Below are 26524 nucleotides of genomic sequence, written 5' to 3'. Positions count from 1 at the left end.
CCACCACCGGTGCTTTCATCTTTAATTTTCATCTATTCTCACTTTTTTTTTTACCAGAAGATTGTATGTTCTCTAGAATTTTAATTAGCATGTTGGATGCCCAAAAAGATCAAGCATAAGCAGCGCTTTCTGACAAACGAGGAAGAACGTCCGCCCTGTCCAAAACAGTTCCTGTTCATATATTATCTTAGCCTCACCCACACAGGGGGGTGACTTTGCCTAGCCCATGTGGGACTCCTTCACATTTGTCAATTGTCCATCCAGAAGGCTAAACCCATTTGTAATAAACACATGACACGATGGGCTTCATCAATCTTTAATGATAGTTATCCTATATAATATGAGGGTTTCCACCTGGCTGAACATTGCCAAAACATGTAAATGTGTCCTTCAAAAAGATAATGCATGAAAGCAGAGATACTGACATGACAAACAGAATCTTCAAACGAAAGATGAAATATCAAAAGTTGAGGTGAGATTTTCTTTTTTGCACCGTCGAACCATCTCGGTTATTAGCACACAGTGTCCTCAAGGGCTCTGGTTGTACACAAGTTTCCTCATTGTCACCTCAGCATGAGCCGTTTTTTTTTTTTTTAAGCAAAGTTCAAAGTTTGTCACTGGCACACTCCATGACTTCCTGTTCCATTTATTTCTTCACAATATTTGTGGGCAAATTCAACACAAGTAATGATATAACATTGAGAGGAATAACTTCAAAAAGATAGATCCATGTTTCTAGATCTACATATAAGTTGACGTTAATCTTGATTAAGTTCTTCGGTTTCTAAAGGACATCATTTTGGGACTGGCAAATAAGTAATTTCATATTTCATTTTTTATTCCAAATAAATCTGGAAGTACCTCGAGGAAGGGGATGTGAACTTCAAAGTTTCTGCGTGAAATTCTCAGGGAAGACCCCTTTGGATGAAATATCTTTGTTACGTATCCAGAGAGATTCCTGCACGCCCATGAGCCAGCCGTCATCCTACAAACACACATTTGAACAAACATTAGGGCAGCCACACGTGCAGCAGTGTGTCAAAGTGATTGTGGAGAGACATCACTGACTTGCTCATCTGGGGTGTCGAATGCCAAAACGAGCACAATGTCTCCAATATTCAGCTCTAGTTCGTCCCCATCAGTGGCAGCATATTCGTGGATGGCTTTGACCTGGAGCAGGACGTTTGAGTCAGTGCAAAAAGTCACACTTTCCGCCGTTGCTGTGACGGCTCACCTTGTAGAGGAACCCAGGAGGGAGCTTGTAATCCGAGCTGTTGGATTCAGAAACCTGACAGAAAAGAAAACGACTGTGTGCATTATTTAAGAAGAATCACCAAGGCAAGTTGCTCTCACACACTCAAAAAGAAAAAAAAAAAACGATAAAATGCAGAGTTGAGCAAAAATCTGCAAGAGTTTGTCTCCCATATCAAAATGCATATTTGCGGTTTGGTAGTTGCCAGTTAACATTTGAACATTTTGGAGGTATCAGGGGGAACATATCCCCTGTAATTTCTGTAAATGGTCACCAACTTGTCATTTTTGTGCGAAGGAAAGCCTCGTTTCATTCAAAAATATTGCTTGCGCCACATTGTAGCTTATTGGTGCTAAGAGAATATGTTAAAGTCGGAGGAGAAGCTTCAGGACATGGCCTCGTCTAAAACATGTCAGAATGCCACAAGATTTTGTCCGAAAAATTACTGTCCTTTTTTGTCTAAATTAAGCTCCTCGGCTCACTTCAACGCAGTTGCTTGGTACCGAGATGCCACAAGAAGGAGTCAAAATAATGCTTTTGTACATGAAGCTCCTCAACTCATTTCAACATACTGTATATCCTTGGCAACAAAATGATGGCAGAGAACAACTTTTGCCTAAATTAAGCTTCTGAACTCACTTCAGTGTAATTTATTGGCACCAACATGCCACAATATGGTGTCAAAGCACTACTATTAACGAAACGAAGCTCCTCAACTCACTTTAGCATTGGTACTGGACACCAAGATGCCACTAAGGGTACACAAGCAATACTTTTATCACTTTGGCCTCGATACAAAAACAATGAAAAGATGAATTTGTCAATGTGGGTGAACACTGTATGCGACTGTGGATCCTTGAATTCCAGGCTGAGTTCAGGAGCCCAGTGAGAGGTGATGCCTGTTTCAAGAGTCCCTACCTGCACTTGTTCATCTTGGGCCCAGCCCCCCTGACCCACATCATAAGACCAAGTGGGGTCAGTGTACAACTCAGCGTGGTTCGCCCCACAATTGAGTTGCGGGTCACTCTGGGAGTTTCCTTCATTAAAGTACCATCCACCCTCAACTTGCTCCAGGGGCTGCTCCTGGTCATGCAACAGGGTCAAAAGTCGTGGAGTACCGCAGAGGATTTGGAAGCAATTGACGGAAGGATGTTGGCAGGATGCGTTTAGTAGGTGAGTGGGCGGAATTGCCATGGGTGTCAACATGCAGAAGAGGAGACAGCAACTTTGAGTGAAAAACTTACATCACTTTAAAATTCAAAAGGAAGAAAGACCCTTCTTACTGGTAAGTCCCAAGATGGCACCTTCATGCAGCAGTAAAAACAAGTACAGTATCTTATTGAGGTGAAATGATCTTCAAATAATGAACCTAGAAAGCTGCAACTGGAATCCAACATAATCTGTGTGTTTGCCGCAGGGGATTACGATTTACGTTTGTGTAAAATATCTCAATTTAGCAGGGTGACCCATGCGGAGGGCTGACGCACAAACACAAAACACAGAGACACATGGGGGGGGGGGTTAGGGTAGGATACTAAACATCCATCCAACTATCATCTGACCTGTGTTGTTGTTATGGACTCCTTGTTAATATCAGACGCGCTGTCATCAAGCGATTCATCATGCTGGAGAGGCCGGCTGGGCAGCGAGCTGGGCCTCTTCCAAACATGTGCACATGCAAAAGCGCACACACATTGTCATGTTCCTGTCCTGTTTGCTTCCCCCCCCCCCTCTCTTAGTCTGGAAAGTGGGTGTTCCCTCATGATTCCCACCTGTCACTAATCATCCTCATTAATAAATGCAACACGCACATCTGATTGAGGTGATGGTATGGAGCAATATGAGGTCAAGTACAAATGCAGTATTTATTTATTTACCGTGGGTGGCGAGCTGGCTGCATGGCTGTGGTTGGCTCCGTCACTGCAAGACAAAGACAGGAGGAGAAAAGTGACACAAAAAGTACAACATGTACCTAAAAAATGACATCACATATGTTGTGGCTGGCAATACTGTATAAACAAAGACAGTCACAATTACTCAGGTGGCTCCAGTAATATTAGCTGTTCTTTGGAAAGGATAAAGAATATATGCTTGTGGGTATTGGTCAATTGTTTATGTACATTTTGTACACCGTTTTGTGTTCAAACATCCATTGCTCAGAGGATTGTAGCACAGCGACATCAGTGGCATTGGACATCAGTGAAAATGGACCCAGGTGTTGCAATAAAAGCATGCAGCAGCCATGCAGCAGATTACCTCTTTGCCTCGTCGCCTGCCTTGGCTGCTGCACTGTCTTTTCTACAGTAGGGGGTGAGGGACATTACTCTCTGGGTTGTCCCGTTACCGTGATCGGCTCTAAAACCGGATGGACTTACTTGAGCTGCCTCTGCTCTTCAAGTTTGGTCATGATGTCATTCAGGTTTTGACTCAGCTGAGGAAGAGGTAGGAGGATAACAAAGGATGAAGAAGCTCTTATCAACTCAATAGACAGGGAAGTCAGAAAAGCTCAGAGTGACTTACCTTGCTCATCTCTTTGTGGAACTTCTCTTGATGACCCGCCAGACTCTGGAATGTGGTAACATAGATGCCAACACGGCTAAAAAAAAAATATGTACACACACACACACACACACACACACACACACACACACACACACACACACACACAAATTGAATGGTTATAAATATAGTAGTAGCTTGACCTACGATTTCATGAATTTACTCAGTAGATTTTTAATTGTGTTTTCGCAAGCTTCAAAGCCCAGGGGTGCCCATTAGGTCGATCCTGATCTACCGGTAGATCTAAGACAAGTCCCAAATAGATCCGAGGAGAAAAAAAACAAACAAACAACCATTTATGTGTCCTTTGTACACGTTAGTAATTTATTTTTTTGTGTTAATGTACACCTCACCGTTATCAGTCTCATTTTCACCAACAAAATATTTTAAAAATAAAATAAAGCAGGTAAATCTTGAATTTACGGTGCCGCGTGATTAAGTCACCGGAAGTTGTTAGCTCTCAGCAGTCTGCAATTGCAGCTTGTGATCAGAACTGTTGTGCTCTATTTTTTATCGTCATTATTCTCATTCAGAGTTTGCTTCGTGTACAATTCACCGAGGGCACGAGCAAAGAATAGGAATCTTGGAGGGCCCAGGGAAGCACTTTAAAACGGTACGTGTGAGCTGCGATAGTTAACAGGCTGCAAAAGTGTGTTGCATGCCTCAGTTTCAGGCTGTCTCTCATCATGGCGTGCGTGTGCGCGTGTGTGTGTGCGCGCGCCGGTAAGGGTAGATACCGAGAGGTTAGTTGATCGAAAAGTAGATCTTCGATGCAAAGATTTTGGGCACCCCTGTGCTAGCCTTTCCAAGCTAGCAGCTTGGAAGCTAGTGGTGATACTATAAAACACGGAGTCGCTGCAGAGAAAGGTGTTAATTCTTGACTCATATTCCAACTGTAGTCAGTTGGAAACTGTGTTACAGTGGGGAAACAAAAACTAGACTACGAGAAGTGTTTGTGTGTGTGTGTGTGCATGTGTCTTTTCCCACAGGTTCTTATCCCTCGTCAATCGTTGGGGTTCACTTTAAAGTGGGTTACAAATTAAATCCTTCAGTCAAGGTACGATTCTGTAATGCTTCGATATAATGGTAGTGTTTCACCTGTCCCACAGCACTGGAAGCTGGTCTTGTAATTCCACGTTCAGCTCTTCAAAAATCTTTTGAGAGCGACCAAGCTCTTCCTCGGCCTACATGTACACACAAACACAATCCAGAACTTCAACTCACTATGATCCAGTGAAGCATATAAACGTCCATGCATATAATAATACAAAGTAATTAGAGCTGTCAGTTTAGCACGTTTTTATTGGCATTAATTTAAATTAATTTTAACGGGATTACATTTTTTCTTGCCAGATTAACGTGGCACACGTCACAGCGGATGTTACGTTGCTCTATAAATAAATCAGAAACAAAACAACAAGCGCACTGCATAGGTCCACGCACGTTTGTTTTGCCAGCCAAGGCAGCGTGAGACACCGAAAACTGATACTTAAAGAGTTTATGAATGGAAAGTTTACTTTTAAAAAGTTGCCAGATTGTACCACTGACGAGACCAAAGTTACCTGTATCATACAGGTATACGGTGTATGCCACTGAAGTGATTGTTACTTGTTTGGAACTATTTTGTGTAGAAGGTTACAGTGTTCTGTGTCCATATAAATAGAGCGGGTGGAGCTTCTCTGTGTTCGTCTGACAGTGACTGTGAAGTTCAGCGGTGCAGTGGTAGCGACCTAGCGAAAATAAAAACGTCTTCAGTGTTGTCATGGAACCAAGTGTAGTCATCCCAAATGATGTCTACACAAAACCGTAGAGAGACTTCGGCTCAAGAAGAACCAACAGAATCAACATAGCCTGACTGCTGTGTTCAAAGCAAACTTGAGAAAAACGAAGGATGCAACCATGGCTTAAATCCACTAGAGGCGGAGTCCTAGTTTACCTTAGATGTGCACTTTATAATGTTATATTGCTCTGTTTTGATTCCATAAAAAGAGCTGTTAAAGCAGATGTTGTGTGACAAAATATTTTTTTCACTGTTGTTGATGGACAGTAATATTGTGTGAGAGATTGTGTGTGAATAACTGCTCCAAGTGTAAAATGTTCGTGTAAAATTGAAACTTTAAAAAATTTAAAAATTGTTATTTCAGTAAATATTTGCATTTTGCACATAGAAAAATTATTCATGATTCTACGTTGATGAGAGCATTAAAAACAAACCCATCAAAGCCTTGAACATTAATGTGAATATTAAGACATTTTAAATGGTTGCAAACAATAGAAACCAGGGTACTTCCAGGTGGAACAAAGTAAGTACTTTAAGTACTGCTTAACTTACTAAACTAAGTTAAAGTAAAGTAAACAGTACTTACTTACTAAATCGGTAAGTACTGCTCACCTGAACCCATGGCAAAAGCTTGTGTATGGGGTTGCACAACCAGATTCCCCGCAATTTAATAAAAAAATAAATAACTAAATCCTTCCAAAAAGGTACAATTTTTAAAAGTATATGACAGACATTTGACAGGAAGTAAGGTGAAGTTAAAAAAAGTCATTAATTAGCACCTTTTTAGTATGTATTGGAAAAATGATCCAAATTGTTCTCGGGATCGAATGCCTTATGTTCAGCATATTCAAAGGATTTGAAGTCCATTTTTTAGTATGTGGATTATTTCATCATGAACACATAGTTGTACAGCGAAGATCGCAAGACTGCCGTTTGGCATTGTAACCACTTCTAAAGGTACAGACAAGGAACCAAGCTTCCATCATTGGGTTTGTTCAAGGCATTGTTTCACAGGTACAGGTAAATGTTGGGTCAGGTTGTCTTTGAGCAACGTAAAGGTTGGCCTCTTCGCTAACATCAGTTCGTTATCCATTTCAGTGTCAGTGAAGAACACTTGGGCTTTTGCGACCCAGAAGTACACGGGATATCAAGGTGAAATGTCCTATGCGTTTGAATTCAGGGTTAATCATCACCTGGTTGTAGGAGAGGTTAGTCTGAGCCACCTGGTGGGCTGAGAGCAAACCCTGAGCCCAGCTTGGCGCTGCCATCTCCAACAGGGCCGCAGGCTGACCACACACACCATGCAGACAAAGGGGAGCAAGACCGTTTGGTAGGGTGCGGGTGACAATGAACAAGTGATGGTGGAACAAGACAAAAGGCAACAAAAGAAAATAGGTCCAAGCAACAACAATCTGTTAGTTAGTTTTTGTTCAGTAAACATAGAACAAGACAACATTATTTAAGGCAGGGGTCCTTAAACGGGGGCCAAAAGAAGCTAGTGATAGTTTAATCTGGCCCTAGGATGAATTTGAAAGCGAAACGGTACTGCAGCAACTCTGCCGTTATATTTAGACTGTAAAGGTGAATAGACTGAGTCCTGCTTGTTATGGTATGAAAAAGCCAAGGGGTGGGACAAGATAAGGAAGAGGAGCTTTTAGCAACACTTAACCTCTTTTGGTTCATCCCTCAAAGACAGAAAGGTGGTTGGTTCTTAATGCTTCATAAAAGAATTGTCTATTCATTATTGACATAGCTTTTCCAAATATGCTTTTACTGCTTAGCATTAAAATACAGGGGTGAAAAAAATCCATCCACGCATTTTCAGCTAAGTAAGCTGGAGGCAATCCCATCTGTTTTTGGGTGAGAGGCAGAATGCCAGCCAATCGCAGGACACCGAACAAACATGTTTCTACAAAGTAGTACAAGCATGACAAGCTGACACCGTTACCTTGGCGATCTTGGCCTCATCCTTTTTCTTGCCCTTCTGTAAGGAGGCAAAGTGATGTCTAGCACTGTCAAAGTCCACCATCTTACGGTCCCGCTTTGCAATGCGAGCCTGTGGGGGGCGCGGTAGAGTGAGCAGGGCTTCATTATCCAGTGGACTCACTCACCACTTACTCAATAACGCAAAACTCATTTACAATATGTCGAGTTAACTCCAGTTTATCGCGGGAGCTATGCCACCTGCGGGCAATACAATACAGACATACCGTTACACATGGAGACCTTGACACCTCCGCAGTAAGCTGTAGTAAATGTAGTCATTTTTCACAGAGAACAAAGAATATATACCACAGAGTATTGTTGTAATTAATGCCTACAAAGTACTTGTGATAACATAAAAATTGTGGTCCAAGGAAAACAAAAAGATTGTCACATTTCGACAATTAAACACCTTGATATCAGGAAACTGAGTCAGGTACGAATCCAAGGAAAGCATTGAGCTGTCTGTTATGTTCTGGTGGAAGTCCAACCACAGAGTGTCTGTGTCCTACAAAAACACACACGCACACACAAAATACATTGTATGCAGTGTAATATTGAGTGCATTCAGTGCAATGCAATAGATATTTAAATGTCAACAAACTATCTGTCTTTGTTTCATGGTGGTTGATTTGGTCCTGAATTCTTGTTACATTTTTAACCACTCTAATGTGTTACCTCCAAGTTATTGTCCATCTCCTTCTCTATCATCTCCTTCAGCAGGAACGACACATGCATGCAGTTAAAGCAAAGAAAGTGACAACAGAGCGAAATAAAAGTGAGAAGGTGCTCAAAAGAAAAAGGTGGAGAAGTTCAATTCAGGATAAGGAAGGCAGCCAAGATCAAAGGTCAGGATCTCACCTCCACCATGGCGTCCATCTCCTCTTTGCCGAACCACTCGGGCTCGTACATTTCAGCCAGGCAGTCCTGCAGTCTCCGTGATGCCTCGTGCAAAGCTGAAATGTGTCAAAGAAGATCAAGTGGCAGACTGTCAGTTCAAATGAACTGCTTGTTGATGATATGCCAGAACTGTGGTGCACAAAGCATAAGAATAAGGCTGCTGTCCAGAGTGAGGCAGGCAATTTCCCAAGGGAGAGTACTGACAATGTTTGACAAGATGGAAGCACCTGCTTTTGACCCAGCTGCTCACAGATCATCTCCAGCAGCAGATGTTGACCAAAATGACAACAATGTTGAGGTCACAAGGATAACGTTACACACCTGTGGCCATATTTACATGAATGCTTTTCATACGTAATACTGACATGACAGAAACATTGGCAAATACCTGGAGAAGCAAATTCAGAAATTAAACCAGTGAAGTCAAAATTTGATGTTTTAGTTATCATTGGCTTGTTTAAGTTTATGGTAAACATGAAGGCCTGGCTAACCTATGCTAGTTAACTTTGCTATTAGCACTAGCATTCCTTTATTTACTCTACACCACAAATTAAAACAGTTTCCTTTTTAAAAAGTAAAAACGTAATAAAAAAACTCACTTAAAAAAAACTTCAATACTGTAGTATAAATCATATCATTAAATTACTTTTGAAACTTCAATACGTAATAGCAAACATCAGCTACAGCTACTTTTTTACTCAACTTGATAACTTGATTTTTACTCAAGTAATATATGCTACATGGCGATTTTTACTTCTATGAATGTGATTTATACAAGATCGTCCATGAACCATTTTTCAAGAGTGTCTATTTTGACTTACTCTTTACTGCAGTTATGTATGCTTTCAGATCCTTCTGCAGCTTGGTGCCTTCTCCCTGAGGTGAAAAAGGTCAATGAACAACAGCAAAGTGAAACAGTCTCCCATCATATACATTAAGGCGGCTTGTACGTGGTAAGGAAAATTGAGTGCATGATATGGTGAGTGAAAACTTGTGTAATGACCATCTGCTTGTTGAAGTTGGCAACCATCTCCTCAAAGATGACATCTCTAGTCTCGTCCGCTTTGCCAAGTTTCTGCAAAACCTGAAATGCACAGCGACCATGTTTCACAACGTCCAGACCAGCAATGGACACTGAAAAAATATTTTCATGCGGTGTTCTCACAAAGAAGTGATCACTAAGCTTGAGTGTCACCAAGTATAAGCAGCAATTTTTTTGCTGTTTGCAATTGCAATTTGGACCAGTCTTTGTTAGAAGTACCAAGAACTAAACTGAGGCTCAGAGGGGATCGAGCCTTTTCTGTTGCTGGTCCCTCTTTCTGGAATGACCTCCCACCGGCAAGCCTCCTCGTTGCCCATCTTTAAAGCCCTCCTCAAAACTCACTTGTATTCTTTGGCATTCGACTCAGCATGACTTAGATTTGTTCTTGATTTTACTGCTTGGTGCTTTCTACCGCCTTTATTACCGATTCGTCTTACTGTTTATTGTGTATGTTAAATCGCTCCATGTACAGCACTTTGTATGCAGCGATGGCTGTTTGAAAGTGCTCTAAAAATACTCTTGACTTGACTAAGCTTGAGTGTCACCAAGTATAAGCAGCAATTTTTTGTTTGTTGTTTTTGAAACGCTAACCCCTAACCCTTAACCCTAACCATAACCCCTATCCCCAACCAAAATCCCAACCACAACCCTAGCCCTAAATCCATAACTCAAACCCTCACCCTCAATCACTAACCCCCTAACCCGGGCGTCGTCAACACTATGCTCCAGAGCTGCATGCGGCTCTTTAGTACCATCTGGTGGCTCCCTGGAGCTTTATAAAAAAATGTTTGAAAATGGAAAAAGATGTGGGAGGGAAATTTATTTTTTCTTATAAATAGGGTTTCTGTCAAAGTAAAAACATGACGCAAACATTCTTAATGTTTCCCAATGCTGTAAAAATGTGTAGACTAAATATTACATGTCAACGTTTCAGTCAACGAAGATTTGCGTCATATCCTGCGACACATGTTTCTGTTAGCAGGGTGGGATGCAAGGCAGGCGGCTGTTGCAAAAAACTAAAAACGGTGTTTTATGTACAATTCATCGAGGGTATTGGCAAAGAGAATCTGGAGGGCCGTGAAAAGCATTTTTAAAACGGTATACGTGAGCTATGATAGTCAAAAACGCTGCAAAAGTGCGTCCCATGCCTCCGCCTCCGATCTCGATGAAAGTAGGTAGGCAATGCGTCTGCAAGTGTGTTGTGTAAGCGTGGGTCATTCGCGGTAGGTTGGTTGAACGAAAAGTAGATCTTTGGTCAAAAAAGGTTGGGCACCCCTGCTCTACAGAATGCACTTCACGGGAAAAAAAATAATCATGAAGGCACATCGTGTAATTGTGGCAAACTTAGTCATTTTGATAGTAGGCTAACATAGATCATATAGATATAGATACACGTTGTTGGTCACTAAGAAAAGCGAAAATAATGCACCAAAACAGAAAATCAAGCGGGGGAAATCATAAAATAAATTCTATGGGGGCGTTTGTGAACACACAACAAAAAAAAGAATAACGTTAACAATTCTGAGACAGTCCAGTCTCCTACGTACATACAGCATGTGTTTCCTTAGTTGTAAGTTTTATAGAAGGCTTTTTTTTTTTTTGCGGCTCCTGACATATTTGTTTTTTGTCCTATATGGCTCTTTCAACATTTTGGGTTGCCAATCCCTGCCCTAACCCAAACCCTAATCCCTAAACAGTAACCCCAGTCCCTAACCCTACCCATAACCCAACGCTAACCCCTAACCCTTTAAACCAGGGGTGTCCAAACTTTTTGCCAAGGGGGCCAGATTTTATGTGGTAAAATGTCGGGGGGCCGACCTTGGCTGACATTCTTTAAGATAAGATATCCTTTATTCGTCCCACACTGGGGAAATTTACAGCCTCCAGCAGCAAGAATGTATGTAGAAAAAAGAAAGGAGAAAAAAAAAACAACAAACATCTTTCAATTAAATACAATATGAACACAATGGATAAATCGCAGTACTATTTACAATTTTACTTCACATAATTTAATTATTATTATTATTATGATTGTTATTTTTTATTCATCAGCCTGACAGCAGTTGGTAGGAACGAGCGTCGGTATCTCTCCTTCTTGTAGCGCGGGTGTAACAGTCTCTGGCTGAAGGAGCTACCAAGTGCTGTCAGGGCGGGCTGGAGGGGGTGGGAGGGACTGGCCATCATAGCTTTTAGCTTAGTTAGCATCCTTCTGTTGCCCACCTCCTCCAGAGTGTCAAGGGAGCAACCCAGGACAGAACTGGCCTTCCTGACCAGTCGCTCCAGTCTCTTTTTGTCCCGGGCTGAGATGCTGCCTGACCAGCAGACAATGCCATAATGGATGGCCGAGGCCACCACCGAGTTATAGAACGTCTTAAGGAGTGACCCCTGAACCCCAAAAGACCTCAGTTTCCTGAGTAGGAAGAGTCGGCTCTGTCCTTTCCTAATCAGGGTGTCCGTGTTTGTAGACCAGTCCAGTTTGTCGTTCAGAAGAACACCAAGGTACTTGTAGGAGGTCACCCTCTCTATGTCCATACCCTGGATGTTCATCGGTGCTGGTGAGGACTTTTTCCTGCAGAAATCCACAACCAACTCCTTAGTTTTCCTCGGGTTGATCTGGAGGAGATTCTGCTGGCACCAGTCCACAAAGTCCTTTGTCAGTCCCCTGTACTCCCGATCGTCCCCTTCCGTAATGAGGCCAACAATCGCAGAGTCATCGGAGAACTTCTGAAGGTGGCAGTTTGGAGTGTCGTGTCTGAAGTCCGAGGTGTAGAGGATGAACAGGAATGGAGCCAGAACAGTCCCCTGCGGCGCTCCAGTGCTGCAGAGAAGCCAGTCCGACTCACAGCTCTGCAATCTCACGTACTGCGGCCGATTTGTGAGGTAGTCTATGATCCATGCTGTGAGATGGTGGTCCACTCCGGCATTCTGCAGTTTGCCTCCCAGCAAATTGGGCTGGATGGTGTTGAAGGCACTGGAGAAATCAAAGAACATGATTCTCACAGTGCTCCCAGCCTTCTCCAAGTGTGACAGCACTGAGTGGAGGAGGTAGATAATGGCGTCTTCCACGCCGATGCCAGGCTGATAGGCAAACTGCAGCGGGTCCAGTGACGGGCTCACCAGCGGTCGAAGGTGGGCGAGGATGAGTCTCTCCAGCGTCTTCATCAGGTGAGACGTCAGCGCCACCGGTCTGTAGCTGTTCAGCTCCTTAGGGTGGGGGGTCTTGGGCACTGGGACCAGGCACGAAGTTTTCCACAGCTGTGGAGCTCTGCCCAGCTTCAGGCTCAGGTTGAAGATGTGCTGGACAATGTTACACAGCTGGTCAGAGCAGGTCCTGAGGAGTCGGGAACTGATCTTGTCCGGACCTGCTGCCTTCCTCACATTCATCTTCCTCAGTTGGTTCCTTACCTGCTCTGTTGTGACGGACAGGCAGGAACCAGGTGACATACTGGGTTGATGAGAGCTGGTGGAAAGAGGAGGGGGAGGAGAAGAAGTCCTCAGTGAGAGAGGTTGCAGTTTGTGGTTGGGGGAAGGGACAGACGACTGGTCGAAACGGTTGAAAAAATGGTTCAGTCCATCTGCCCAGTCCTTGTCCTTCTCGATCACTGTCTTTGGGCTGTCGTGGCCTGAGATGGTTTTCAGGCCCTTCCAGACACCAGTGACATTGCTGGCCTGTAACTGGTCCTCCAATTTCATCCTGTACATCTTCTTCCCCTCCCTGATCTTTCTTCTCAGCCGAATCTGCACGTCCTTCAGTTCCTCTCTGTTTCTCGACCGAAAAGCTCTCTTCTTCTCCTTCAGCAGGGTCTTTATGTCAGGATTAATCCATGGTTTGTTGTTGGAAAAACACCGCAGAGTTCTGGTGGGTACGGTGTTCTCCTCACAGAAGTTTATATAGTCCGTGATGGTGTCAGTGAGTGCATCAATGTCCTCCCCATGAACCTCGTTGAAGAGTTCCCACCTGGTTGTCGCGAAGCAGTCCCGCAGAGCATCTTCAGCTCCCGATGACCATTTCTTGACCATTCTGGTCACAGTTGGCTGCCTGTGCACCAGGGGTTTGTACACAGGCTCGAGAAATACCAAGTTGTGGTCTGCTCTTCCAAGAGGGGGGAGGGAGAGGGGTTTATATGCCTCCTTGGTATTGGCATAAACCAAATCCAAAATATTATTGTGTCTAGTGGCACAGGTTACATACTGCTTGAAGGTTGAAAGGGAGGACGACAGAGAGACATGGTTGAAGTCCCCCGAGATGATCAGCAGGGCGTTGGGGGACTGTGTTTGCAGCCTGCTCACGACAGTCATCAGGGCATCACACGCTGCATCACTATTAGCCGACGGGGGGATGTACACTGTCACGGCTATGACGTGTGAGAATTCCCTCGGGAGATAATGGGGCCTAAGGCTAATGGCTAGCAGCTCAATGTCCCGGCTGCAGAGTTTGTCTTTGAACAAAGAGTTTGTTTTTGTTTACATTGAACAACAATATTGTTCAACAAATTTTAGTAAGCCAGTCTGTTTCACATTTCCATTTTTATTTTAATTTCAACAATCTTAAGAATTTCTTTTGGTTCATTTGAAACAGGAATTTGAAATATGACATATCAGTCAATATAAACACGTAGTGATGTCTTGTTAACTCGTCAGTGATGCCCTCTAGTGTCTAAATGCTATTACTCATTTAGTGAATGCTATTACTCATTTAGCCACTAGAGGGAAGCAGTACTCTGAAACATCACTCACCAGTCTACGAGACCTCAGTCAATGCAACACGTGTTCCATTGCGCCCAACCTGCGGGCCAGACGGCACTGATTTTATGACGGGGGCCGAGGGCCGGACATGCCTGCTTTAAACCCTAACCGCAAACGAAACCCCTTACCCCAACCCCCTAACCATAAACCCTAAGTCCTAACTGCTCACCCTATCCCCAAACCCTAGCCGCAAGCCTAACTCTGAACCCCTAATCGTAACCCATAACCCCCTAACCCAAACCCTCTTACCCTAACCCTAACCTTAGCCCCTAACCCCAACCTCCATACCGTAAACCTCTAACCCCTATCCTTAACTCTACTTTAACCCTAACCCTAACCTCTAACCCAGGGGTCCCCAAACTTTTTTGACCAAAGATCTACTTTCGATCAACCAACCTCCCGTGATCGACCAGTTACCACGCACACGCGCATACGCACGCACGCAGGTACACACGCATGCTATGATGAGCATGACGCTGAGGCATGCGACGTACTTAGGCAATCTGTTAACGATTGTAGCTCACGCGTACCGTTTTAAAATGCTTCTCTCGCGCTCCAGATTCCATTCTTTGCCCGTCCCCTCGGTGAATTGTACAAAACAAACTCTGAATGAGAATAATGATAACGATAAAAGATATAGCGCAACAACTCTGATCACTTGCTGCAACTGCTGAGCGCTAACAACTTCCGTTGACTTTATTTTATTTTCCTTTTAAAATATTTTTTTGTGAACGTGAGACTGAGAGAATGATTAGGGTGCAGTGTGCATTAACACAAAAATATATTACGAACATGCACAGAGACACAAATGTTTGTGGGTTTTTTTTCCCTCTACACCCCTCGGATCGACATGGGACCAGTCCTTGATCTACTGGTCGATCTCGATCGACGTAATGGGCACCCCTGTTCTAACCCCTAACCCCAACTCTGCCCATAACCATAACCCCTAACCCTAAAGCCCAACGTAACCCCTAACCGCTAACCCTAACCATATAACCCTAATCCATTAACCCTAACCCTAACTCCTAACCCTTAACTCAGGGGTGCCCAAACTCTTTGGACCGAAGATAGACTGACTTTTCGATCTACCGACCTCCCGGGATCGGCCCTTACCGTGCACTTGCGCACACACGCACGCATGCCATGATGAGAAACAGCATGCGGTGCACTTTTGCAGCCTGTTAACTATCGTAGCTCACACGTACCATTTTAAAGTCTTCCGTACCGCTTAATCCTCACTAGGGTCGCGGGGGGTGCTGGAGCCCATCCCAGCCGTCTCCGGGCAGTAGACGGGGGACACCCTGAATCGGTTGCCAGCCAATCGCAGGGCACACATAGACGAACAACCATCCACGCTCACACTCACACCTAGGGACAATTTAGAGTGTTCAATCAGCCTGACATGCATATTTTTTTTTGGAATGTGGGAGGAAACCGGAGCACCCGGAGAAAACCCACGCAGGCCCGGGGAGAACATGCAAACTCCACACAGGGAGGCCGGAGCTGGATTCGAACCCGGTACCTCTGCACTGTGAAGCCACGTGCTAACCACTGGACTACCGGGCCGCCCCTCCATTTTAAAGTGCCCTCTATATTTTTATTCTATGCCCTGCCCTTGGTGAATTGTACACGAAGCAAACTCTGAATGAGAATAAGGACGATAAAAGATAGAGCGCAACAGCTCTGATCACAACCTGCAATTGCAGACTGCTTAGCACTAACAACTTCGGTGACGCAGGTCATGCAACCACCATAGGTTAATGATTTACCTGCTTAATTTTATTGTATTTTTTAAATACTTTTTGTGAAAATGAGACTGATAGAATGATTAATTGGGGTGCAGTGTACATTAACACAAAAAAATGTTACTAATGTTATACAAAGACTCACGGTTGTTTGTACATGTACATATGTCTTTGTACAAAGACACACCCTAACCTTAACCTCCTAACCCTAACCCTAAAGCCCATTTAAACCCCTAACCCTAAACCCTAACCATAACACTAATCCCAAGCCCCCACCCTAACGAGATTCAATGACCCTCCTGTCTAGCACCCCTGAATAGACTTTACGAGGGAGGCAAGTTTATTATTTAAAAATTGTGTTAATGTAAATGTTTTGAAGCAGAGTATCATGGGATCCAAGAATACTACATCCATGTGAAAATGGTGGCAAAGTCACATAGGTATCAACATTTTCCCTCATATGTGGCGCCACCCCTGCCACAGAACCGGTATGCAAACCCGTGTTCAGTTGTGATCATAAGCTAACTTGGAATTTTTTGTTAGTCCGTTCACGAGGTTAGTAAAGATATTTTGATAGCATTAGAACCGTTAAAAGTGCTTATAAGAGGAAAATCAATTTGTGTGCAGATGCTTTTGTTGTACCGTGTTAATAAAACAGGTATTTACATTAATTCATTCATTTTCCGATCTGCTTTATCCTCACTAGGGTCGCGGGAGGAGGGTGGGGGGCGCTGGAACCTATCCCAGTCGTCATCGGGCAGTAGACAGGGGACACCCTGAACCGGTTGCACACCAATTGTAGGGCACACAGAGACGAACAACCATCCACACCCACACTCACAATTTAGAGTGCTCAAAGAGCCTGCCATGCATGTTTTTGGAATGTGGGAGAAAACCGGAGCACCCGGATGAAACCCACGCAGGCCCGCGGAGAACATGCCAACTCCACACAGTGAGGCCTGAGCAGGCATAGAACCCACGACCTCTGCACTGTGAGGTCAACGCACCAACTACTGTACCACCGGGCCGCCCAGGTATTTACAGTATCAGTAATAATTTATTTTTACGCTTTTTACTTCTGCAAAGGTATTTTTCAGTGATTCCTCCCGCCCTCATTACATTTATTGTTTTGACTTAAGTTGAATCAGTCTTTTATTTCATAAACATCGTTACTTAAATTTAAAAACAGATTGCGAGTACCTTTGTCGCATCTCGTTGTGTTGTGTGCCCCAAACCTCCCTCACGCCTTTTTATCAACTCTGACCTTAAGATAAACCCCGATGTGATTGGTGCAAGTGCAATCTGGTCACGAATGTAGTCAAATGACCAGTCACAGCAAGCCACAATTAGCTTGCCTAAAGGGACTTCCCTACAGCCTGCAACACACTCTCATATTTTGTCCTCTATCGCCACCCCGGGGTTTGACCTTGGTGCTGCAAGGAGCACATGAGGCAACATCTATCCATTTTTGCTTACCCTCACTTAGGTCATAGGCAAGCTGGAGCCCATAGGTGGGCCTCGACCGGTTGCCAGACAGTCGCAGGGCAGATCCATGGCTCCCAAAAAGTTTGTGATATGGAGAAATTTCCCCAAATTCACTATAATCTTGACCGGTGAATTTAATTTCACCTTTTGAATGCATGTTCCCAAACAAGGAGCTTAATGGCAAAATTCAAAACAAGCACTTGTTGATGATGATGATGACTGGACCAATTAGAATTTCAACCATAGGCTTCATCATGCTTTTTACATGTTGACACTGTGAGACTAAAGCAAGGTCTAATCAACAGTGTGAGGCTTCAAACGGGAAGCAACCACTGAGCATCATCAGCAGGTTGCAATACAGATACACAGAGCCTAGATGTATAATAGAAAGGCATACAGCAAATGGACAACCTCGAAAATAAATTTTAAAAAAAGCAAGTTGTTGAAACATTTCTGAAACTTTTCATACACAATGCAACTCAATGTGTTTCAGAGGTCACATTAAGCTAAAGTTATAGAGAACAGTAGGTTAGTAAGTCCAACACCCCAATTATTTTGTGTACAAGTGTATGGCCAAAGAGGCATTGACACTTGAAATCATCCATACTTTACATACAACTTAGAGAGTTCAGTAAAGCTTAATTGCATTTTTTTTTAATATGAGCGGAAGCCAGAGTTGCCAAAAAACTACAGAACAAAAAAAGAAAAGAGAGAACATGCAACCACCCCACAGGAAGGTCTGGATTGAGAGTCCTGTGCTGCCCACTCTCAAATAAAAACTATTCAATAAGTATGAGCAGGTTCAATGCCTCACGCATGACAGCAATGCGCCGGTGTTCAATTTCGGAAGCCAAAAATACATACAGACAATTTGTGGCTATGAGCAAAATGGGGAAGCAGGGGTTGGGGGGCTATTCATAGACATGCACCTCCTCCTCAACCCCCCCCTCTGGCAGTGAGGCATACTGGGAGTCCTATGAGGAAAAAGGGACAGGTGTGGACACCAAGCAGGGCGTTAGATTCATGTAACTCATCCCAGAGAGACTGGAAACTAACAGCTCAAAGACTTAATGCTTTTCTTTGGCTGCTTCACTCACGAACAAGCAGGCAGAACTCATGTGGCTGCAAGACGACACCATTGAACAGACAGCTGCAGCCTACACCCAAAAAGTCCAACACGATCTCCGGCCCCCATATTGAGGAGGAAACTTTGACCTTCCTCATTACTCCTCACTTCCAAAAAGCTGCTTACTATCTCATTAAATATGAATCACTTAACATCATGTTTTTGTCCTGTCGTTGAAAATACACAATTGTCATTTATATTCAGTAAATGCATTTGGAGTGTGTAAAAATAACACTTCACGCCTCACCATTAATTGAAAATACTAACTTACCTAGGAATGGTAATCCCTTTTCTGACGTGCACATGCAGGGTGATTAGAAGCTAAAAGATCAACAGGCGTTAAATCAACACTATACGATTAAATGGGATGGAAGAATTTGCTTCACAATGAGGATCCGGCCTATGTTTTTGTAAATATCTTTTGTGGATAAATCAAAGTATCTATCTTTTGGCTATCTAGTTAGCTAGCTATAGCTACATGTAGCAAATTAGTTACCATTTACCTGCTTTGATTTCTACATTTTAAGGCTTCTTATGTGTTGACCATGAAGTTGTTTGTATATCATATAAGCCTCTGAGTTATAGATAGCCTTTTATCATAGTCCAGTTTCAGCGCGATAAACACTACCATTTACTAACCCAATTTTTTGAAATTCTAAGTCTTGACTTTAATTTCCCCACAAATGTCACAATTTTATTAGTTGTATTGTCCTTTTTTTTAATCCCCCTACATTTACATAGCCTGGTGGTTATTGTAAGCTCACTTTCGCCCTCTACTGAAGAGCAGCGACCCTGCAACACTTGAATTCATTTTTTTTTTCCATACGGGCCTAAGAAATAAGACATAAACGGATACCATAAACGCGTTTTTGAAACAACCTACGAGTAGACACATTTCATCATCATAGTTGGAAATAAAATGTGGTCTAAAAGGACTTTCCAATGAGGAAAACATTTTTATGAGGTCAAGAGGTGAAATGTTTTTGTCGTACCTTCTCCTGCGCTCTGCTTAGCCTCTTCTGGACTGAGATGGCCAGTTTCCCGGCTGTGACCCCCTTCGCACTGTTCCCAGTCTCGGCCATGACTCACTGCGTTCTGGGTTGAGGCGGCACCGACTCAGTAGTGAGGGACAAGTGTCTCCTGAGGGTAAAGTGTGCGTAAAAACTACCAGACGCCGAGTTTAGTCGCTGCGTGTAACTGTAATCCTGTTGGAGCTTCTTAAAGGAGCAGAGCGTAATTTAATCCGGATTTTGTACGAGTCCACGAGAACAAGGGAGATACAATGGACGTGGAACCGAACACAGCCTTTCTGCTCCGCCAATTCATGGAGATTTGCACTCCAAATGTGGACCGATTGGGTTTCCTCCTCATCTTGCTCTTAAAGGCGTAGTGCTGATGGTATTATTAGGCGACACCTGGCGTGCGGGCCTTTGGGGCCTGCGCTTGAGGTTTATTTGTGCACGCAATCGGATGGGGGCCACATGCACGCAACACCACTAGAGGGCAGTCATGAAATGATGTTATCCACAGATTTATTTCCCCCAAATAAATATTCTCTCCCACCATAACTTTTTGTTGACTTTCTGTGAACAAGAAAATATTAAATACATAGCGAATCCTCCTAAAATATATATCATTGTTACTGGAGAAGGAATCATCTTGCATACAGCAGGAAACACAGCCCTGGAAAGTATACTGAACAGACATTTAAATGAAGCACTTGTCTCTTAAATACTGTTGAAAAAAATCTGCCCGATTTGCCTTAGTGAGCATTTCTCTTTTGCCAAAACAATCCCTCCTCCTCACAGGTGTGGCATATCTAAAGGCTGATTATACGGCATGATAATTGAACAGGTGTCCCTGAGGCTGCCCACTAGGAAAGGTCGCTCGAAAAGAGGGGTCACCAACGAAGTGCTGCAAAGACCACATGAGGAGCCCACCAGTATTGTTCCAACAATAGCTCGCAAGTGTTGGGACATCATGATTTTCAATGAATGCCGTCGAAGTGATAATTTGAACATTTAGAAGATTATTTGCGTTGATTCCTGAAGCGAGGTGGATGGATTATTTAAGCAAAGTAGAAGTACTCACTAATACACATTTAGACAGCTTTGTGAATATTATTGGAGAGTAATACCTCATTTGTGCACATGGAAAAAGAAAAAAAAAACCTTGAAATTCAGATGAGATGAGCAAAAGTGTTGCATTTGTATTTGTGTTCAGTGTAGTTGGTGTGCAACTTTTCATTTCAGTTAGAGTTCGTTCTCATCTCATATATCTTCCATTTCAGTTTGCTCAATGAATTTGTAATTTATTGTTGTATATCAGGATTATTTACCAGTCGATTTATTTGCATATGATCCCATAGTCCGGCTGCCTGATTTATTATGACTTCTTTTCCAGCATTTCCCATGAGGCTTAGCAGTGATCCATCACATGGTACCGTTGGATCATCTTTCTCCAGTTTTTGTCCTCAACTGTGGGCTGCGGTCACGCCCAGTGGGTGGAGGTGCCCGTAGTCCAGCAGCATCACCCCCAGCCAGTGTAAAAGATCAGCGTACCAGTGGACCCCATCACCACGGTAACCACTGGTGCCAGTCCAGCTGTGCATCAGCCTGAGTGGCAAGAAGGCCCAGTGAGCCAAGGAATGCCTTTCCACCACCGCGTAGCAGGATGCCACCACCCCATCCACCACGAGTGTCCCCTGCGCTGTCAGAGGAGCGAAAGCCCCCCTCCTCTCCGTCACTGTGACCCTTGTGATGCGAGAAAGTGTTCCCGATGGACCGTCGGCCACCAGTACGCAATGACCCGGCCGGGCATCACAAGCGTACACCGTCCTCAAGGAGCCGGGGGTGGGCGGCGCCCCCTCTGAGCAGTTTCCCTGAGACACGAACAGCAAGTGGGCGGCGGTCAGAGAGAGGCGCGCCCCATTTTTTGTCTTTAGGTTGTAGAAGAGCTTGTGTGTCGCCGGGTCGCGATCCAGGAAGGTCAGGACTTGGCTGTACACCAGTTCGGCGCCAGACAAGGTCAGGACTGGCTCGTCGGGGCGCAGGTCACGGATGAACTTCTGAAGGCCGTTTTTCACAGTGACCAAGGCGTCGCCCGGGAAACAACCTCCAGACTTGGCTGCCACCGAGTGGTCTGAAAGACGGCAAGAGTCAAATATTGTACTTAGCCAAGTTAGCCTTGACATGCGTTTTGGGTTCTTTCAGCACAAGCAGAACAATTGATATCGTACCATCATGTCATCACGGACAGAGTAAATGAGTATATTTGCTAGTCCAAGAATCCTCTGAGTCGATACTGGCCATTTGTGTTCACTGTGCTTTCTGTTGGGAGGGGGGGGGGGGGGGGGATCAGGTTGCCATGATCAGATTTTCACATTGCCAATTTCAGCTCTTTAATAATATACAATTTACGTAATTTGTACCGTTGGCTCTACTGTGGCCATATAAAAATGACATATTTTATTTCTTGCTATTTAGTCGATTTAAATTGCAAAGTTTGGCCTGCTCCGTTCTTCAATTGGGCCCACCCAGCATTTTTGCTTTACGTTAGCCCATTCCCCATTAAATTTGGTTAGTTGTAATGGATTTATTCATACTGTATTCTTTTGTCATTTCTTTGATTACATAACGGATTCATAAATAAATCAGTCAAATACACCACTCGAAAGAAAGTGTTCTTGAATCAGGTCAATAGGGCCGATTACCGGTAATCAAAATTACGCACTGCTGACCCTGCGAAAAGAACTGCATTTGGAAGTGCTAGCTTCCTCCGCTGGCTGTAGAAAGACAAGATCAGCAATACTGTACAAGAAAAAGCTAAGATAGTGCTCATTTGAAGAGTTAAAAAATAAAAATGAATGGATATTTTATATTAATGACAGGTATTGATATTCGTTTAAAAAAAACTTTGTAATAAAGAAGGGAAAAAAACAAGCCCCAAAAATATTTTACATGTACATAGACAGAAATGGCCAGGAATGAGCTGAGAGGAAAGTAAAATTCAACAAAGCTTAAAGTTGAATATAATATAAAATCCTCATGTTGATCAGTGTGAAAAGATCCCCTTATATATTTAAAACACAACTCTACACAAATTGAGGTGTTAAAATTAGTACGATGAAAGAAGCAGCCGAACATTAGGGATGACACTCGGTCTGAATTGGGGAGATGGGGGGGAGAGAACCCAAAAAGATACCAACTTGACTGGTTGCCCATGTAATCAGGTCAAGGACTGCGCCCTCGCAACCCGATCTGGGAGGGAAGGAGAGAAAAAGGAGGAAAAGAGGGAAAGAAAAGGAAAATCTCAGTTACTACTCAGGTGTATGAAGACGGTCTGTCATGTACTTGGCCTTTACCTGGTGTGTCTACTTCTGCTTGCCAGACTTTTCGCATGCTTGTGTCACACACACACGCACACACTCTCTCAAGTTAGTTTAGCAAGATTGCAGCAGGGGCAGCAGAATCGTCATGAAGAGGCTTACGGGATGAAGAAAGGGAAGGAGGCAAACGTGCAGAGGCTTTAGTGAAAGCAGGGACAGAACAGACGAAGCAGAGCTGCAGCTCGTTTTGTGTTGTCTGACTTTCAAGGTCGTATGTGTTTTAGTCACTGGGCTTGAAGCGACAAGCTTGATAACTATGCCACTTCTTCTGATTTACAGCAGCTGGGGCATTCTTTTTTACCTTGCTTTGCAATAGGTTTTTGGTTTAGCACAATAGTTCTCAAATTTTTGACACCAAGCACTGCTAATAAATGGTGACAAACATTACAATGCGGAAGCGTAGTAGGCCTAAGGGTTTAAAGCACAAAGCTCCTAATGGTGACCTGAAACTCACCCGACTTGACGCTGCAGTGGATGTGGGCCTTGGATTCGTAGTAGACCCAGTCAAAGCCCGCCTCCACAGCCAGCCGAGCCAGCATGGCGTACTTGTTCCGATCCCTGTCCGAGGTGGTGATGTCCACCGCCCGCCCCTCGTAGTGGAGCGACTCCTCCGAGTGATGGCCGTCCTCATCCCAGCCCTCGGTGACCCGCAGCCTCACCCCGGGCCAAAGGTTCATCACGGAGATGGCGAGGGAGTTCAGCTTGTCTTTGCAGCGCTGTGGGACACACACACACACACACACACACATGCACACGCACACATAGGTCAGATTTTGCCTTATGCAACCATATGTTAGATATACCGTATACCAGGTGTGTCCAAAATAAGGTTCAGGGGCCATAAGGGGCCTGCTGTTTGTTTTTTAGTGGCTTGTGGGCATCATAAGGTGAAATAATTGTTTTTCAAGGCGGTAATGTAAAAAATTAAACCGTTTTTTGGTCGTGTTTTTTGCTTCAGTTCAATGAGCATTGTGTGGCTCCTTCTGGTGTGCATGCGTCAGCCACCTGCAGTCAATGTACAGTAATCCCGCGTTTATCGTTGTTAATGGGTACCAAAACCACCTGCGATAAACGAAAATACGCAAATAAACATATTTTTAAAAAATATATAGATAGATAGATAGATAGATAGATAGATAGATAGATAGATAGATAGATAGATAGATAGATAGATAGATAGATAGATAGATAGATAGATAGATAGATAGATAGATAGATAGATAGATAGATAGATAGATAGATAGATAGATAGATAGATAGATAGATAGATAGATAGATAGATAGATAGATATGGGAGGCCCGGTAGTCCAGTGGTTAGCACATCGACTTCACAGTGCAGAGGTACCGGGTTCGATTCCAGCTCCGACCTCCCTGTGTGGAGTTTGCATGTTCTCCCCGGGCCTGCGTGGGTTTTCTCCGGGTGCTCTGGTTTCCAAAAACATGCATGGCAGGCTGATTGAACACTCTAAATTGTCCCTAGGTGTGAGTGTGAGCGTGGATGGTTGTTCCTCTCTGTGTGCCCTGCGATTGGCTGGCAACTGATTCAGGGTGTGCCCCGCCTGCTGCCCGAAGACGGCTGGGATAGGCTCCAGCACCCCCGCGACCTTAGTGAGGATTAAGCGGTTCGGAAAATGGATGGATGGATATATATTTTTTTTTTTCCCGCAAACGGTCCACGAGAAGCTGCGAAAGTCAGCAAAACAACAGCAAGTCACATAGTGCAACATGTACATGATTTTTTTTTTTAATGAATGTGTTTGAAATAATCCACGATGCACTGAAGCCGTGACAAACGAACCGCGAAGTAGCGAGGCATCACTGTAATACAGACAGAGAGACAGAGCAGAACGTTAAATATGCCTGTTAACATTAAGATAAACAGAAATTAGGAACATTTATGCGGTTGTTTTAATGACACTCCGTATAAAACTGTCTTAGTTTCATGTTTAGATTGACAGTAAACCAACTGGGAATGCCAATAAACATTTTGAAGTCTCTTTTCGGAAGAACTGTTTACTACCTGCCAAAATGCTGCTTGCTGTGCAGTGAATTGAGTTTTCTCCCACTGTACAGTGCTTGTATCTCAAATTTTTGCTCACAAGTCAAAGCAAACAAATGTCCGACCTCTGAAAAGTCGTATCACTCGGATATCAAGGCACCGCTGTATGACTACTACGACTACTACTACAAATAATAACACATTACTTTTATAAAGAGCTTTTGCAAAAACGCACACAAAAAATCTCGACTGAAATAATATAATTTCTATTTACAGCACCTTGAGGAACACAGGCAACAGCGTGAGCCACCAGTGTTTGCTTCATTTTCTGCTCAGTTTTGCGGTCGCATTTGTGAAACAAAACCCTTCAGATAATTACATTGAAATAAACACTACTTTCACAATTTACTGATTGGATCAGATTGCTCCTGTTTTGGTTCTGAACGTGGAGATGTGATTCCACAGCTGCACAGCGCAGGCGTGGATTTTTTTCTCATAGAATACGCCGGCCACGCGAAAAATCTGGGAAAAAAATCCTCAACTACGATATTTCCTTTTCATCCCGAACAGAAAGCTGTGAGGTAGCAGTTTACAAAATAAGAAAATAGTCCATAAGCGTGTTTGATCTATTCAAAGTGAAGAATGCCAAGATGGCCTTTGGTTTTCTTCTGCATGGCCCTCGAGGAAATTAGTTTTGCCACCCTTGATATATGTGCGGCTTCTTTGATTTGATGGTTCATTCAGATCCCGGGTCCAAAGTTCCACACATTAGCTCTGAAAAAAACAGTTTACTTTTGGACTTTATTGGAACCCAATAAAAGTAGGAAGTTGCCAAGTAACGCTTTATGATTGACATTTTTATGGGTAGTGTGTGAACTTCTGCTGTCTGGTTAAGCAAACACAAGGTGAGAGGGCCCATTGACTGACAAGGCCCCCCCCACCCCCATCCCGGCTCCCCCCGGACCGGCCCCTTTCCCACTCGTAACGCTGCTAATAAAGTTGTCATCTGAACCATTCGTCTGGCCGGCCGGTGCTCGCGAACACCTTGACCCGATTGTTCATTCCAAGCGCAACAAGGTCCATTTCCTCTTAGGTGAGACGCCATTGGCTTACAGACAGGAAGTCAATTAACTGTTAAAGCAGAAAAAGCTCAAATTTAGCTCGGTTAACTCAAGCTGACCTTAAAACATAGTGCCATGTAAACCTGACTTCGACAGGAGTGTTCAAACTACAACCCGGGGGCCATTTCCAGCCCGCAGTCAATTTTTTTTTCACAGCACTTCTCATTTATTAAAATTAACCATTGACATCGCCCATGTCAATGGCCTGCTTTATACTACCGACTCTTCACACCGGGCAGCAATTTAAGGCGGGCAAAGAGAAGGAAAAGTTGGTTGCCATCGCTCACTTCATGTGTTACACCCTCACTAAAATATTACGTACCTTCAAAAATGGCCCAGCCGCATCAATTGAGCAACTCAGTAGCAGAGTGGGATGATGCCATGGCTGTCAGTTTTAAG

At 43.7% G+C, this 26524-nt stretch overlaps 2 protein-coding genes across 8 annotated transcripts in view; both read right to left on the bottom strand.

The window, feature by feature from the left end:
* Nucleotides 1-300: 300 nt before the first annotated feature.
* bin1b (bridging integrator 1b) lies at nt 301-20001 on the bottom strand. 7 transcript variants are annotated; one of them, XM_052057460.1, is made up of 19 exons: nt 19611-19998; nt 9478-9558; nt 9296-9350; nt 8436-8530; nt 8253-8288; nt 7987-8082; nt 7540-7647; nt 6785-6877; nt 4910-4995; nt 3773-3848; nt 3628-3683; nt 3509-3550; nt 3130-3172; nt 2815-2910; nt 2536-2556; nt 2171-2335; nt 1235-1288; nt 1069-1170; nt 301-985 (listed from the first exon to the last, which is right to left on the bottom strand). In XM_052057460.1, the coding sequence occupies exons 1-19, from the start codon at nt 19698-19700 to the stop codon at nt 884-886; spliced, it is 1497 nt and encodes a 498-aa protein (XP_051913420.1). In that variant the 5' UTR covers nt 19701-19998; the 3' UTR covers nt 301-883. The 7 variants fall into 7 exon arrangements, with proteins under 7 accessions (XP_051913420.1, XP_051913422.1, XP_051913423.1 ...); XM_052057462.1 differs by lacking the exon at nt 3509-3550 and having other exon boundaries at nt 19611-20001; XM_052057463.1 differs by lacking the exon at nt 6785-6877 and having other exon boundaries at nt 19611-19995.
* A 124-nt stretch (nt 20002-20125) lies between these two features.
* The window catches only part of LOC127595739 (indian hedgehog B protein-like), a 9948-nt gene continuing 3549 nt past the window's right edge, over nt 20126-26524 (bottom strand). The window contains exons 2-3 of the mRNA XM_052057481.1: nt 23460-23721; nt 20126-21759 (exon numbers count right to left, since the gene is read on the bottom strand). Of these exons, the coding sequence (XP_051913441.1) occupies nt 21092-21759; nt 23460-23721 (930 nt within the window). The 3' untranslated portion in view covers nt 20126-21091. The remainder of the gene's footprint in view (nt 21760-23459; nt 23722-26524) is intronic.

Source organism: Hippocampus zosterae, chromosome 2 (genome assembly GCF_025434085.1).
Source record: "Hippocampus zosterae strain Florida chromosome 2, ASM2543408v3, whole genome shotgun sequence".
Taxonomy (NCBI): domain Eukaryota; kingdom Metazoa; phylum Chordata; class Actinopteri; order Syngnathiformes; family Syngnathidae; genus Hippocampus; species Hippocampus zosterae.
Note: the sequence above shows the minus strand (reverse complement) of the source record. Positions and strands in the feature narration are given on the sequence as shown.

What these genes read in the sequence shown, in the direction of transcription:
- bin1b (XM_052057460.1), bottom strand. Translation starts at nt 19,700, where the DNA reads ATGGCCGAGACTGGGAACAGTGCGAAGGGGGTCACAGCCGGGAAACTG. An exon ending in AGATGGACGCCATGGTGGAG is followed by an intron (nt 8,289 to 8,435) that starts GTGAGATCCTGA and finishes TTCCTGCTGAAG; the next exon opens with GAGATGATAGAGAAGGAGAT. An exon ending in AGATGGACAATAACTTGGAG is followed by an intron (nt 8,083 to 8,252) that starts GTAACACATTAG and finishes GTGTTTTTGTAG; the next exon opens with GACACAGACACTCTGTGGTT.